Below are 17,072 nucleotides of genomic sequence, written 5' to 3'. Positions count from 1 at the left end.
ATTAAACGTTTAAGTATGGCGCAGCTTGGCGAACGTTAAGTTTTTAAAGATCCCCAAATAAATGATAACGTAAATAATTTTTTGTTCACTGATATTGTTTTCTACTTTGTTTACTAGAATGAAAAGCTGAAATAAGCCGTCATTGAAATCTGTTTTGGAAAAAAATGTCCTTCACCGCATTTAAGATTATTTTTTTGCTGTTTTTGGTGGTTGGTTTTTCTTTGTTCATGAAAATCATCCAAGGACTTGTTTTTCATGCATGGCAGTCGCATTGGCGTTGAACATTGCTGTTATATTGAATAAAATAGATACAGACTGGATAACAATCTTATAGATTAACGATACCATTTTCAGTCTTTAATTGATAAATTATCATGCCAAAAAAATTGTTGACTTGTGTTAATTGACTGACGGAAGAGCGTTGTCATCCGCAAGCAAAGCCTTTTTTTCGGTGACCCATGCATATTATTAGAACTCAGTTTCACAAGAAAGCGAAACATGTATTTTGAAGTATTGTGTTATCTAAGCAAATCCGCAGATACCCGGGTACTTCTTATAACGATGGCGTTTCAACCATAAAATTCGGCACGTAAAACATCGATCAGTATGGAATTTTAAAAGTCGATTTTATTTTTTGAAAAAATGTTGCCATCCCATTGGTTAAAGAGTGATTTCAACCATTATGTATATGTAATTGTTTATTTGGAGGTCTATATGAAAACAAATCTTTCAAATTTTACCACAGGTATTTGTATACTAGTATTAAGTATTTTGTCAATTACGCATCAGCCATTTACTTTTACAGAAGTATTTCCTAATTAAATTTGCTCGTGTACGTCCTAGTGCAAATCTATCGTAACTTAAGCGTCTGATTGACGGATAGTCCTTACTCCTATAAAATAATAAGACACTTTCGATATAAACGACACATACGTGGACGATTCAACCTTCAGGTAAGGCCAATCAAACGATAATCAATATGGAAATAAACCTTCGAATGCTTTTTAAAAAAGACTGACACGCATCCCATTGATTCAAAATTTATTTCAACCACCATAAGTACATACACAGGGGCGTACCTAGGCATACGCCAGTACACTCGGGCGTACAAATCAGGTTTGGTTCGCCCGAAAAGGAAATAACTAAACTATCAAAATCAGGATTAAAGACCTAAGGCTATTAAAGGGGTGTTTGTACATGCAACGTTTCATTGGGTACAGTTTATTGTAATTTCATGGAATGTTGGCATTCAAAAACCTTTAACAGTCTTCTTTTATTACAATATTTCTCAAAGTTTTCCAACGGGAGGGGACGCTCCTCCAGCTTCCATCAGTATAACATTTTCAGACCACACCATTGAAGCTCCATAATGTTCACGGCTGACTCCGAGTCAATTATACGGGCGTACAATACAAAATGCTTGCGGTCTGAACCCGATACATGACCGTGTAGCTAGCATACATGTTTATTAACATTTATCTTACGTATAATGCGTATCAAAATAAAACAGGACCTTTGCTATTTGAAGCATTGATTTTTTTAAATGGGTGTACACACTATAATTGAATTAATGATTCACTTCAAATTTATAATGTGCCAAACGCGAAGACAGATTGATTACGATATCGATACCGAAATCGTCGAGACCCTTGATTTGAATGGCTTCTGTTCATGTTGAATTGGAAGACTAATTTAATTGTATTTAATCAAATTAAATAACTGATATGAGGTCATTTAAAGACGGGATAATTGGCCCGTCCATTACGTATTGTCTATCATTCTATGACTAATGTTACATTTAAATGTAAACTGAAATTCGTTCAATATTACTTCACACATTAACTGTAATAAACATTTTACGATGCTTCAGTTTGAAGTAAAAAAAACACCACACACTTTTAATCAATTAGTTTTGTATCAAAAGTAGCTGATGGTCTTTACCGCTCAAGGATTTTCCGTTCCGCACTTTGGAGAGTTAAGCAGTTACCTCCCTTGTTTACAACTCTGACACTATCCCTATGTGCCAACTCTCACTTACGAAAATGTAAAATAAATTTAGTGATATATCACCTTATATAACTTATTACCAACATTGATACAAGACATGTACAGATTGCAATAAGTCATTCATTTGTGTACGAATATATGGACAAAAATCTGGTCACAAATAGCTCTAACAATATAACTTCCAAACACCATTTTGGACCAAAATGTGAGTCAGATTGGTAGTCTTGTGATAATTTTTGGCTACACATAGAGAGTAAAAAAGAGATCTCCCTTTGAGCATTATTGTTCCATATAAAATGCCGCTTCAGAGTCTTTGACAATTTTTGTTTTGGCGACTCTGTGAGTCCATATCCATCTTGTTGTTTTCCTAGCCAAGAATGACAGATCCCTGCACTAAGTATATTGAGCGGAAAGATAACGAGCACCTGCTAGGTAGTTTAAAAATGGCAATGCCTTGTTGACAAATCAACCTGAATTTTTGCTTCATGAAACACTAAGTGTAATGAGAGAAAGGTATTGGCTAAAAATATTTTATTTGTAACTTTTGTGGTTTTATTTAACCACGGACCTATAAAGCATGGATTGGCAACTGCCCCATATCGGTGAAACGATAAGAAATAATAATTTACCCACAATCCTTAGCGCGCGCTCGGCAAATATCGAAAAATTCCGCCGAATCTCCGATCGGTGATTAACGGCAATCTTCGGTTATTTCCGCCAACTCTGCTAATAATGCCTTGTTCGTTATAGATTTAATTATAATTAATAACTGTGATTTTAATCAGATTCCATTGGACTATTATCAACTCAAATAAAAGTACCACGCATTTAAGTCAATTTTAATTAATGTTTTCCCACATGTATATATTCGGCCGATGTCGGACGTCTCGAAAATGACCACACGGTAAGATCTCGGAATGAAATCCCGCTGCACGCGTGAGTTTGAGATGATCGCATTAACACAGATGAGAGTTGCCAATCCATGGTTTATAGGTCCATGATTTAACAATGCAGTAGTAATTATTGTATGTATGTATGTATGTATGTATGTATTTCTTTAGACCTTGCGGTCAAGGATAACCCGTGAAAGTGCAAGCACTTATTTGCAACGGGGTCCTTTTTTTTTGCTGAAGGGACAGCACGCTGAAGAGACAGTGGTGGGATACAAGGAAGTCCGGGTGCGATACCCTAGCTCTTTTTCGAAGAGACCCTTGGTTCTTTTACGTGCTCGGTGTAAAGCACCGATACACGGGATACAACTTCCCTGGGTTAAACCAGTACTGTGTACACCACTTTTCCAAGCACTACCCTTTAAATGCCGAGCGCCAGGCAAGGGAGCTACTTGTACCAATTTGTAACGTCTTTTGGTATGACGCGGCCAGGGATCGAACGTACGACCTCCCCCTCCGTAGGCGGAGGCTTAACCACTAGGCCACGGAGACGGTGGAGTAACAATTAAAAAATATATTTTACATTGGTATGAATCAGTCGACTTCTGGCGTTTAGGGAACAAAATGAATATCCAAATGTTAAAAAAGTTCCCTAAACGCACATTATTGTGGTTAGAGCATTATAAGTAAAGGGTATTCTTCTTAAGGTGCTTGGAGTTACACCTGCTTGTATTACAGCTAAATATATCTAATATAATGAAAATGTTCATTTGGTATAAGGACACTAGCCCATTGCAATATATATACAGATATGAAGTAATAATATACAATTGTGTGCAACAGTACAATGAAACAAATTCACAGACCTATAAACCATGGTTTGGAGGTCTGTGACACAATGAAACATATAATAAAATGTACAGTAATATGGTGTGAAGACGTCAAACAAGGCCAACAGATCCCTTCAGAGAAAAGCATGCTCGACACTGAAGGGGTTCACTTGTCTTGACATACAGTAAATTCTCAATCCACACAGAGTCCCGGCATTGCTAATTTGAATATTACCAACCAAGTAAACATATGTACTATGAACGTTCTGCCGTCTATAACGGAATGTTAAACTATGAAAGCGCATCCGCCTCCTACAGCGGACCATTACAATGGCTATTATATGGACAGTAATTTTAGACTTTCGTTCTTCAAGTCATACTTTTCTTTTACTAAATGCATGGCACAAATATGTAAAGATACCTTTAACTACTGGTATAGCAACAGTATATTATGACATGAGAATTCTACTTTGCTAGGATTAGGATTTATATCATATTTCTGTAGAATATATTTGGATTGCAGATCCCCATAGAAATCACAAACAAGTAGAAATTGGAATTTATCTTCAATACATTAAAATTAACATACTTTACATAATCTTTGTTCTCTTGGAATATCAGGAAAACGACCCTTTCCATAAATAATTTCCCAATCATGAGAACTAGTTGTAGAAGATACATATATAAATCTTGATTCAAGCAATGTATTTTTTTGAAAGTGTGATATCTCTGACTCTTGACATATATGTTTTCCAAAAAGCTCTTATAAACCATTTACTGTAACAGTAGAGTTTTTTTGCAAGACAAATCTGATTATAATCATGTTTTTGAAGGAAATAGTAACTTATCAAATTATGCAAACAACCACAAATTTTGGGCATTTTCGGTATGAATTCTTTACACCAACATTATAAGTGTTAAAAGGGGAATTGAATGAAACAAATTTCATGAAATACTTAAACATATGATAAAGTTTCTTGAGAGACATTTAAAAATTAGAATTTAAAGCTGTAAAGCTGCTTCTGTATATCCTTAGAAGGTTATTGGTACTGCCGTAGACATATTAACCAGGGTTTATATGTCCGTGGTAATGCTTTGTTTTAGCTAGGAAGATGTTTTTGTATTCGACTCTCCTGGATTTTGCAGATTTTGCCAATCTAAATCTCCAAAAATCCACAGAAATCAAATATAACCTTCCAGATTAGAGAGCTGTACTAATAATCTTGTTAGATTTGCAATGATTTCTTTCCCTGTCAAATACTGTTATACACATGCATAAATCCTTATTGCAAGCTACAATGTACATGTATGACCTTAACTTAGTGACATGTATACATTAAATTTACTTTACACTTTTTTTCCTGCAGGGAGAAATCGAGTTACGTGAAGCCGACCAGTTTAAGGTGCTTCTAAACATTACAGCTCCAACAATAGAGGAGGCCTACGCTGTGTCATCTCAACTGACGAAGAATAAGGGGAACCTCCTTGTTCAAGTTGTAAGCACTACTTGTATATACTCAAAGAAATGGCAGAGTTCTGAATGAATTTACCCAGTTTAACTGAGTTACATGCTACAACAATCTGTTCTTAATGTCTTATGAAGCACAGGCCTGTCAAATACCAAATCATTAAGATTAAAGATCTTGGCCCACAATGGCAAACCTTCTCGAGTCTGAGTCCATTCTTAGACTCAGAAAAGCACTTCTGGTAAATCACAAAGAATCATCTTTACTCCCTTTGTTTTACAGCTGTACAATATCAAATCTATATGGTGATTAAATGCAGGAAATTTCATCATCAATACTTAATTAGAAGGAAAGTTACAATGAAATGAACATTTACAGTTTTGTCACTTGAGACTGAATTCAGACTTGAGACTGTTTGTAATCATGGCCCTAGTATTTCCAAATAGTTGTGTAGCTTAGGCTACTGTACTGGGTCCAAGAATTGTGAAAAATTGTAATGTAATTGGTTTGATGCAACACAGTTGCGGATTCATTTTTTTGTGGAAGTACATACTAACAATTCAAAATAATGGTTCGCATTACATTGTTTTTGTCTACCTTCTAAGTGTGCCAGCCATTGTTTATATCTATTTCTTCACCTGATTAAAATCAATAACGACTCGGCTGACTGCTGATTTACTGAAAGATATGAATTGGAAAACTTCAGAAATACTGCCTTACCATTAGACAAAATATAATGTTGACCACTAAGCTATTTAAGATGTCCACATAATGGCTCTCCTTACGTAAGCAACAACCAAATTTTTAAAAGCACTGATGGTTTATTATAGAGTATTTAGACTCACAGGCTAAGTCACATAAAATAGTTAAATAGTTTGTGATGTTTGAATGTAATTAAACACATTACACCCCCAATGTAAAGTTGTAGACAATTTGTACTTGTATGTTATATTTCAGTTTCAAAAGCCAAAGGCAGTCACCACATACAGTCTGAAATGGATCTTTCTGGCTGTTGGCAGTGCGGGTGGGGTAGTATTGGCCCTCACTATTATATACGTGGTCTGGTGGTACTCCAGCGGCAAATTCCATGAACTGTATGGGGAGAGGGCTTTCCTGGCCGCAAGGCATGAGTATAGGTTAGGACACGAATTTTACCTCTATGGAATGCCGTGGGGGTCTGATTTACTTTGTGGAGGACAAGTTTTAAAAAGCCCATAGAGGGATTTTTGCTCTATATATTACAGTGTGTGTATACCAAGTGATAAATTACGTAATATATGCTACATCATTAGGCAACATTTTGCTTAGAATGAAGACTTAAAACCAAGATAACTTTTCTTTTTATTCACCATTTTAAATGAAATAAAGGGTAGTATATGCTACTTAAAGAGCCCTGCCTTTGTTTCATTCCCAGAATTTGATTAGGTGATTAATTTACTCAAACACTTCAACAAACCTGTTTCCAAGCTGATGTTTTGACAGTGTTCCATCAGGTGGTGGTTTTGTGAAAAGGTTTGTCATTTAGCATTTTCAGAAACTAATCTTTAAACCAAACTCTGGTAAAAGTCCGAAGGCAGTGCGAAGTAAGTGGCGTCAACTGAACTATGTTTCATTAAAAATGGTAAAGAAATTTTAAAGTTATCTTTGTTTAAATTCTTCATTCAGAGCAAAATATTGCCTTAAGACGTAGCATTTATGAAGCAATTTAGCACGTGGTATAAACACACTGTATTATAACTCTGCTCCATTTTAATTGGTTCTATTCCATTAGAAAATTTATTTGAAATATTACAGCGTTCTTGTGGTAATTTTCTCTGATAAAATTTCAAGCATTATTTTTTAGGAAGATCAAAAGGGTGATTAAAATTTCTTGAGAAAATTCAAAGAAATGCAAGTTTATTGTGTAATTATTAAGACGAATGTCAGTAATGTGGTTATATTTTTGTTTCCTCCTTTCAATTTGTTATCTAAAAACTGTTAAATGCAAAAAAATATTACAAAATTGATGTCACTGAGCATGCTTGCAATTTCCTTTAGGTCACACAACAGTGTACACTTGGGGGCGACAGCTGAGTTGTTGGGGGACCATGATGATGATGCTGACGGAGACAATGATTATGACAGGCGGAGAATGGTGAGAAAACTCTTGCCCTCTCTAGGCAAAGCAAAGATTTTTAAGAGCTTGTCTGGGTTTTTTTTAAGGAAAGGAGTGTTCCTGGCCCCATCTTGGCCAAAACTTGAAAACTGTTCAAGATATTCAATTGTACCTTGGTACACATGCTGGCGAAGACTATATGCACATATATAGCAAGGCCCATAACTCTGTGACTGTAATCAATCTTAAGTTATGCCCCATTAATTGACTTGTTGTAGCATGTATGAATGGTTGTTCATTCCTAGCAAATCATTGACTCCTTCAGGAGAAGATGCGAGTCTCGATGAAGCCCGAGACGATAATGGAGGAATCTGAGGAGTCTGCTGATGATGACAGAACACATCCAAAATACAGACTCCAGGTTTGTGTATTTGAATCCTTGTTCTGATGGTTTTAGCCAGGCAAAATTTCAAACGGAGTATGCAATTATAATGTTCATACTTTGTATCTTAATAAAAAGATAGACCTTGTCCCTTAACTTTAATTTTTTGAACTTTCATAAATCATTTTGGACCAAATGAAAAATTTGAATATTAACATTAATATTGTAAGTACATGTAAATTGTCCATGGCATTTTTACTTTTAAGATTAGAATCCACCATAAGTGTTTTGATTGGACTGTAAAATAACTGGCCATTGACTTAATGGAATCACTGAGGCCTGTCCGAGGACAAGGATAAGAAAAATATTGAATACGACTCCAGTACTTACTACCTGTTGTTTTGTCATTTTACAGCCAGATGTTAAGAAGATACAGAAGCAGCTGTCACTCAGAGAAAGAGCACATCAGTTATCCAATGAAAATGTACATGGGAGTGGCTACCTAGACTACCCTGACCAATCAGCTGATGAGTTAGATAATGACATGTCACCTGACCAGATTATAGCTGGGGCTGATGGGAATTACACGCCCCTTGATGAATTGGATGATTTCTTGCATCATGATCAACGCCACATTCAAAATTCTCAGAGCATAGCAAAACTGGATCCAAAAGGAAATTTAGACTATAATATACATGCTAGCAAATCTGATGGTGATTTGTTAGGAGATCATAAGAAAGTTTCAGAAAGAGAAAAACTAATTATACCTCCTCAGAACCAACAAAACTTTCCACTCGTTTTGCCTCCAAAGACAAAAAGATCTCCTAGCAGAAATATATCAGTGCCAAGAAGGGCGGAGCCTAATATCTACCAAAGAGGGTTGAATTTGAGATCAGGAGAAAATGACTTGAGTTCATCCCCTGCAAGGTCAGACAAAGTTCAGGCTCAAGTTCACACTCCTGAGAATCAATACTCAAACAATAGCTTTGGACAATATATGGAACTCAAAACCCCAGAGTCTGTATCCAAGTCTAGAATTAGTCGAGAATCAAATGATGCATATGAGATGTATACGTACTCTGCAGACATTCCCATGTCGTCATTCAAAGCTGGTAATACAATTCCCGAATCTCACTATCAGGTCCCAAGAAAGAAACCAAAACCAGTCATTAATACCAGCGGCTCACCTACAGCGTTTGACTTTAACACGCTCGAGCCACACTTCAACCTTCCACCAATGAATCCAAACGAGCCTTATTCTCCTGGAAAGTTCAGCATGCTTAACGAAGGTGAAGACACCTCGGAGGATGGCAGTGAATTTGATGATGATTTTGACCACAGCATTAATCGACTAGAAGATTCGGATATTGACGACCTACCCCCGTCTCCAGTAAAAGGAGATGCGGATGTAATGTCCAATAGTAGTCTGCCACTCCCAAGCCCGCCTGATATTGGAAACCAGTACATGCCATACGCCAATATGGAGACAGTCAATATCTCCCAGCGTTCACCTCGGCAGAGCCTCGTTACACAACTAGATAGCAAGGAATATGGTACATACTATTAATTTTTCCTGATATTGTTTTTCAAAGCAGTGTACGCTGGCAAAACACCTGTTGGCCAATAACTTTATCAGGATCCATGTAGCATATCCAGATCTAACTCATGTGTCTCAATCCACCTTGTTTACATACCACACAATGTGACGAGTATGGAATTAAGATAATTGCATTGCTTCCCTTTATTACTAAAAACCACATAGTAGTCTCCCTTAGTTTTGAATTTGTCTCAAAATGAAGAATTGGACATTTACATAGGCTTTAAGTGTTTTAGAGACATTTGATTGGAAGTCTAATGGTGCTGTCTGTGCATTGTAGACATCTGAACAGGCTGCTGGTGCATTGTAGACATCTGAACAGGCTGCTGGTTTTGTTTCAGCTGAATGAGCACGTTTGAAATAGCGAATAATGATTTCCTAGTTTAATGTGTGTATATTTAGCAGGTAAAAGTAACATGTTTAGTCCAGATACATATACCAGTACCGACACTTATTTTAAATTTACTGGTAATTACGTGTTAGACAAACCCAGTTAATTACTAATTGCAAAAAAAGTGCAGAAACTTCAAAAGATACATGTGTCATAAGCAATGCCATTACATCAGTAATTGAAATTTATTGCGTTGTACACAATGATATCAGTTCTATGTAGGTTTTTGACCATTTTCTATTTTTCTTGCAATTGTATCATCTTGAGTCTACAGTAATCCCTTTATGATGTAAAGCTGGAATACTTAATAATTAGGTTATGGTACTTATATTGGAGGCCGATAGGCATTAAAATTTGCTGAAAATGCTGGTAGGTTAAAATATTCAAAATATGGTCACGCTTTGTAAACAGTAAAATCAATTGTTCCCTGCAAAATGAATCACAATGTCTCATGTTATTGTTGCACTTGATGGAATTCCAGCTGAATCCATTAACAGTTTGCTATCTTCTACTCTTTTGAACTTTTCACTCGTTTGATGTTTTGTTTAAATATTTACATTAATAAAACAATTAGGAGAGCAGCTCTCCTCAAGGAACTCTGCAATCAGATTAATCGCAACACCTCAGAGTACCATAGAGAATGCTACTCAATTATTCCATGCTATGATGTATTGAAATATCATTTCCTTGCCTGATTTTTTATTAGATTGTTATCGTCATTAACAGACAGCTCATTAGGTTTTGAAAATAAATTGAAAATTATCAACAAAAACTTGCCCATGCATTCAATGATGAAGTGATACGGAATGAATACGTTAACTCATTTCCAATATTTTTTTTACAGAATTGCAGAATAAATCACGTTTGTTGGGTTCGTTTCTTAGACCATGCTCCATTACATTGTTAATTACTTTAGTAAATCAATCAAGTCTTGAAACTTAAGTTGTGTTCATTATTAAGCAGTCTTCTGCTAGTGAACTCGCATTAGGCCAAATGAAAAAAACTCAAGTTAACTTCTCGTATGAATGTTTACATGTTGTATTTCAATACTTTTAAGAGATTCATTTTACAAACTATTATTCGAATTGAGATCATAATTCTTTGATATTATACAAGATTGATTAAAGAATAATGCTGCAAGCTTAGAGGTGGAGAGATTTAAAGAAAACCATTAATTGCAACTGAACTGAATTTAAATTAACAAATGCTTTTTCTGCCCAGGTCTTATTTGTTGCCCTTCATTTCAGAGAAAAATGCCAGCTATTCTAGTTCAGTTATCAAAATATTGTTTCATTTTTAATGGCATCTTGATTAAACTTGATGAAAGCCAAACAGTAATTAAGCAAAATAAATTTACTTCCACACTCATGGCAAAGCGATGTTATTATGAACTAATGTCATGATAATTTTAGCTTGGCTTTGGACCCAGTAGTAATGATGTGAAGATTGTATAATTATGTACCAGTCTGTACATGTATGTGTTGATAACTTTTACCCAGGCAAATTTAAGCCTGCCTGTTTTTCTTAGAAAAAAGTGGAGGTATTAGCATAGTCCTGGTGTATTTGTTTGTGTCAGCTGGGAAATGAAAGTTGGCACACATGTTGCCAGAGACAATGCTCACATGTATAGCCAGGCCCATAACTCTTGCTTAAACTATCGTGGAGTAATGCTTCATGTTCGACTGAAAAAACAACATTGAACGGACAAGCACTGAATTTTGCTGCCCGGAATACAAGTACAATTAGTGTTTCGTAACCTATGTATTTTTTTATCTATTTTTTCTTTGTTTTACAAGAAAAACATACATAGCAAAAGCACACAGATACTTTATTCCATAGAAACATTATTCCATAGATACTTTATTCCATAGATACTTTATTCCATAGATACTTTATTCCATAGATACTTTATTCCATAGATACTTTATTCCATAGATACTTTATTCCATAGATACTTTATTCTATAATTTAGTACTTCCTTGCAGGCACAATGATAGCCCTGACAGGAAGTCCCTCCCCAGGGGGTCCATTCTCAAAGCACAGCGTCAACAGATTTGTTTTCCCCCCAAACCCTACAGCATTTGCCGAAGGATTGCAAACTCGAAGAGAGCTGAACTTTCCAAGGTGGGTAAATACATTAGAGTAAACTTCGGGTAGCCTAAACAAGTATGCTCCTTATGGGAATGACACAAGATACTGGGTATATTGTGCTTAAATGCAGTAATTTCCATTACAGTATGTGATACTTGTGGTATGTTTTTTATAATTATATAATTTATTTTTCATTTATTCATAGAAATATTTTATTATAATAAGCACACAAATGCGTGAAGGCAGTAGGGCGTGTCCAAACAAATAGCAGGTTACAATACCCTGCGAAAACTTACTCACTAAAACCCTATATTTGGTCTTCAGTCTTACAGTTTGCAAACTAGGTTGAATTCTACAACATCATTTAATAATAATTTTGAAACATATTTTCAGTGAGGAAATGCAAAAAGGTGAATATGTCGACCTTCCCCTGAATGTGTTATCTCCCCCACCCATGGGAAATGCCCACGGGAATAGCCGACAAGCTACAGATCGAAAACCTAGTTTTGGAAAGCGGGATCGCCATAAAAGTACGGGAGATAAAGACAGGGAGCGGGAAATAGCGCGGGAAAGAAGATTGAGTGGATCAGAGAGGGAACGGAAACAAAGTGGATCAGATCGGGAGAGAAAGTCAAGTTTCGGGAGAAAAAGTGGAAAACCACCGAAACAGTAATAATTTTTTTTAATTTTCAAAATGCTTTATAATCATATTAGGGTTTTTTTCTTATGCTTCATTTATTAAACTTTTGTTAGGTTTTTTTTGGAAGTGTTTTTGTCTCATTAAAAAAGTGGAAAATTACAAAAAAAAAATCTTGAATCTCATGTCATGGCTTGTCATGGCTTGTTATACATGTAAAGAAAACTGTTCATTTAAATATTGTTTTGCTGGGAAACTCCTGAGAAACCATTGTCAGTTATGTTTTGCAATTTTATGATCCTAAGAGTTATATATACCTAAACTCCAAATTTTCAGCCTTCATCTCACCGTGCTGACGACCATGTGTGTTCTGAGTGTAATGTCAGGGGTGTACTGCCTCGGCAACTCAGGGGAGACCACTGTCAACATCGTCATCTATGCTCCCAAGAGCTACTCCTCTCATAATTCCACTGTCATTAGCCATCTTAAGAAAGATGTGAAGATAAAGGAAGCAGAATTTATTCAATGGTTTGGTAGGTAGAAATGTCATATGTTCTTGGGTTCTCACATTTCTTAGAGATGAATAAAAATGCTATTTAAGGCAACTATGAATTAATTGCTAGATTTTCATACCTGCCCCTCTTTTTTCCGCCAGCTCTTAAATTTTGTTAACTCAAATAAAAATGTTGAACAAGGGTGTTCGTGGTTCGTCTAGAGAAACATGTATATAGTCCCTTATGCAATAAGAAAAATCATGAACACATATTAAACCTTAGGCTGCTGATGGCGATTTTAAAGGCTTTGCAAACAGCTTGGAACCAGACCAGACGCCGAGTAACTTGGCGCCTGGTCAGGTTCCAAGCTGTTTGCCACTCAGTCAATATATGCCCAAAGTTTTAAGTAAATTGAAAGAAATTTAGAATAAACCAGACGACATTTTTGAGCAGACAACAATTTACCCAGCATGCAAAGGGTTAAACACTGAAGCAGTCATCTAAGAAAAATAAACAAGATGTCACCACCCATCCCCAATTCCAAAAAAAAATGGATGAAAATGTAGAATTTAATTTTTATTGGCCTTAAAACGTTTACCATGTATGTGAATAGAAGAAACAATGTGTGTATACCACACAATAAATTATGTCATAAATGTTACGTCGGAAGGCAATGTTTTGCTTCAAATAAAGCTTTTGAACAAAGATAACTTTACTATTAATTCACCATATTAAATGAAACATGGCGCAGTCTATGCTGCTTACATAGCCCCACATTCTGTCTTTTACTAGAGTTTGAGTGAGAGTTTACTTTTTTAAAACACATTGACAAACCTTTTCACAAAACCATCGTCTGTTTGAGCACTGTCAAAACATTTTTTTGGAAACAGGATTGTCAAAGTGTTTAAGGAAACTAATCACCTAATCAAACTCCGGTAATAAAATGAAGGCAGTGCTCTTTAAGCGGTATAGACTGCCCTTTGTTTCATTTAAGATTGTGAAGAAAAAGAAAAGTTATCTTTGTTTTAAGTCGTCATTGGGAACAAAATTTTGCCTTCCGACGTAGCATTGATGACATAATTCATCAGGTGGTATACACACACTGAGAATGGAGATAATGATTTAACCTTGGTGACCTCATTGTTACTGTAGTTGGGTGCTGTATCTTTGGCATGGTAAAAACTTGAAACTTTGTTTTATCTAAAAAAAAATAAAAGATATGTGTGTGAAACTAGATTGTCATGCTATTCTTCGTGATCAACAAAAATCGGCATCAGTGCTTGCGTTTGTTTAAAACTGAATCATGCATATTAATTGCAAGATGTCCTCTTTTATGATATTCTATACATTTCCATATTTCAGTTTCTGAAAATCCTATCCTCCAGAAGTTTAACTCGTCGCTATGTGACCAGGCATTGTGTGAACACAAGTGTGACGAAAATACAGGACAGTGTATATGTCGCCATGGATACACAAAAACATCCAGAGGAAATTGTATAGGTATTTTGTATTCATGTTTATTTTGAATATAAAATGTCTTGTGGATACAGTTTTCATTTTCATTAAGAAAAAAGCATATTAAATTGTCAAAACATTTCTTAAAATTACACAAAATATAAATGACATATATGTTAACTATTTAATCTAAATAATTATGAACTTCTCTCTGTGTAGACATATTATAATTATATGCTGTTAATTAATACAAACTTCTCCCTGCCTAGGCATTTTATAATTTTATAATGTTAAACAATACAGACGTCTCCCTGCCTAGACATGTTATAATTATATACTGTAAATTTATACAAACTTTTCTTTGTCTAGACATCTTATTATTAAATGTTGTAAATCAATACAAATTTATTCATCCAGACATTAACGAGTGTCACACTGGCATGATGCAGTGCCCGAACCCCAAGTCAGGATGCCTTAACTCGGAGGGTTCGTACGAGTGTTTGTGTTCGGAGAAGAGCAACCTGTATCGCTACAGGGACCAGTGTCTCGACTGTTCTGACCCATGTCCTCCTGGACGCTATGAGATTCAGCCGTGTAAACGAGATCCTGGATGGTTGCCAAAAATTTGTAAAGGTTGGAAGGAGTGATAATGTTATAGTTCCATTTAAACCGACTCGTAATTATTTAAGATCTGTTGAAAAAGATGGCTACACGATATTATGCATCATTCTGAAAAAATTGACATTTCTTTTTAAATTTAAATCTACGAATCTTTGACAAGTTGAAAAAGAGGAGACACTTGTGGTCTTTATGATCACTAAAGATTGAATTTAATATTCCAGAATGCACAGAGTCATGTGGTGTGAACTTCTACCAAGTTGCTCCCTGCACGGCGAGGCGGGACATGCAGTGTATCAAGTGTCAGGATCCGTGTAACGGCACCACAGAGTTTGAGTTCCAGCAGTGTAGTCCTGACCAAAATAGGCTGTGCAGAGGTATGGGCTTTAAGAAGCTGACAGTACTCTTAACAATGTAAAACTGTTTGCTCCGTTTTATTGCTAATCGCTATTCCAGGAGGAAGGCACTTTTAAAATATACCACCCCCTACAGAAGCAAATTTACCCTTTCGGGGTCCAAATTAGTGAAAAAATACACCCACCTATGTATAGCTATTTAAATAATTACCTTCCCCCCGTGTGTTGTATGTTTTGCTGGAATAGCCCTTAGCTGTAACGAACTGCATCAATTCCATATGGACATTTTCAGGAAAGAGATTTTTAAAATTTAAAAATAAATCGATAATTTTTGACAGAAAATTAAATCTTGTATGTACATGTTATTCTTTCAGATAAGAAATTCCTTCCAAAGCCTGGCATGACGGGCAACGTCGTACTAGACGACCATTTGAATATCTCCGGCCAGCAGGGCCAACTCAACACGAGATTCTCATACAGTCCCACCCCCGGGACACAGAGCTCCTTCCTGCTCAAGAAAGGAGTTGACGGTAAGCTTCTTTTCTTGTTATATATTATGGGACTTGTATTATTTATGTGATAATAGGCATTATACATTATAACATCTCTGGCCAGCAAGGCAGTCTTTACTCAAGATTCCTATACAGTCCAGCCCAGGGGTCAAAAAGCACATTATGGTTTAAGAACAAGGTCAATGGTAATGTGTTTATATAATTAAGTTATGAATTACTGCACACTTCTAATTTATAAAGAGACAAGACAAGATACAAGAATCTTTATTTAAAGTTGGGTTTGAGATAACAAGAAAATTTAGCTCTATGCGTTATTTTCCAACATGAATAAAAATCGTACATAACAAAATTTAACAGTGAAGAGCAGAGTCATAATTAATATGTAATAATTATTATTATTTTTATGTATTTCTTCAAAGCATTAAACTTATTATTTTATCTTGCCAGGTCTGGGCTCAGAGATTTGGGTGGATATTGCGCTACGTAACACAGAACATGTAATGATGTTTACGGCTGTGGACCACAGTGGTGAATTCTCTGCCGAGGACTTTAGGGGCCATGAAGATATTCTGGAAAAATACTGCCCCTATCCCATACCATACCAGTATGAGCTGAAGTTCATCAAACATAATGTGAGTAATCAAACTGGTGTTCATCAAACATAATGTAAGTAAACAAGCTGAAGTTCATCAAACATAATGGGAGTAAACAAGCTGAAGTTCATCAAACATAATGTGAGTAAACAAGCTGAAGTTCATCAAACATAATGTGAGTAAACAAGCTGAAGTTCATCAAACATAATGTGAGTAATCAAACTGGTGTTCATCAAACATAATGTAAGTAAACAAACTGGTGTTCATCAAATATAATGTAAGTAAACACACTGAAGTTCATAAAACATAATGGGAGTAAACAAGCTGAAGTTCATCAAACATAATGTGAGTAAACAAGCTGAAGTTCATCAAACATAATGGGAGTAAACAAGCTGAAGTTCATTAAACATAATGGGAGTAAACAAGCTGAAGTTCATCAAACATAATGTGAGTAAACAAGCTGAAGTTCATCAAACATAATGGGAGTAAACAAGCTGAAGTTCATCAAACATAATGTGAGTAATCAAACTGGTGTTCATCAAACATAATGTAAGTAAACAAACTGGTGTTCATCAAATATAATGTAAGTAAACACACTGAAGTTCATTAAACATAATGGGAGTAAAAAAACTAAAGTTCATTAAACATAATGTGAGTA

General features: G+C 35.6%; 1 protein-coding gene across 6 annotated transcripts in view; it reads left to right on the top strand.

Annotated features, from left to right (window-relative positions):
- LOC128220661 (uncharacterized) overlaps window positions 1–17,072 on the top strand; it is a 141,971-nt gene that overhangs the window by 103,169 nt on the left and 21,730 nt on the right. For all 6 annotated transcript variants that reach the window (XM_052929147.1, XM_052929146.1, XM_052929145.1 and 3 more), the window contains 13 exons: window positions 5,095–5,223; window positions 6,151–6,329; window positions 7,231–7,327; window positions 7,614–7,709; window positions 8,086–9,223; window positions 11,644–11,782; window positions 12,143–12,418; window positions 12,723–12,919; window positions 14,243–14,380; window positions 14,753–14,968; window positions 15,178–15,330; window positions 15,684–15,839; window positions 16,269–16,453. In XM_052929147.1, coding sequence (XP_052785107.1) covers window positions 5,095–5,223; window positions 6,151–6,329; window positions 7,231–7,327; window positions 7,614–7,709; window positions 8,086–9,223; window positions 11,644–11,782; window positions 12,143–12,418; window positions 12,723–12,919; window positions 14,243–14,380; window positions 14,753–14,968; window positions 15,178–15,330; window positions 15,684–15,839; window positions 16,269–16,453 — 3,099 coding nt within the window. The remainder of the gene's footprint in view (window positions 1–5,094; window positions 5,224–6,150; window positions 6,330–7,230; window positions 7,328–7,613; window positions 7,710–8,085; window positions 9,224–11,643; window positions 11,783–12,142; window positions 12,419–12,722; window positions 12,920–14,242; window positions 14,381–14,752; window positions 14,969–15,177; window positions 15,331–15,683; window positions 15,840–16,268; window positions 16,454–17,072) is intronic.

This window comes from Mya arenaria, chromosome 15 (genome assembly GCF_026914265.1).
Source record: "Mya arenaria isolate MELC-2E11 chromosome 15, ASM2691426v1".
In the NCBI taxonomy this organism is placed as follows: Eukaryota; Metazoa; Mollusca; class Bivalvia; order Myida; family Myidae; genus Mya; species Mya arenaria.
The sequence above is the reverse complement of the archived record's forward strand: the minus strand, read 5'-3'. Positions and strand labels throughout refer to the sequence as shown.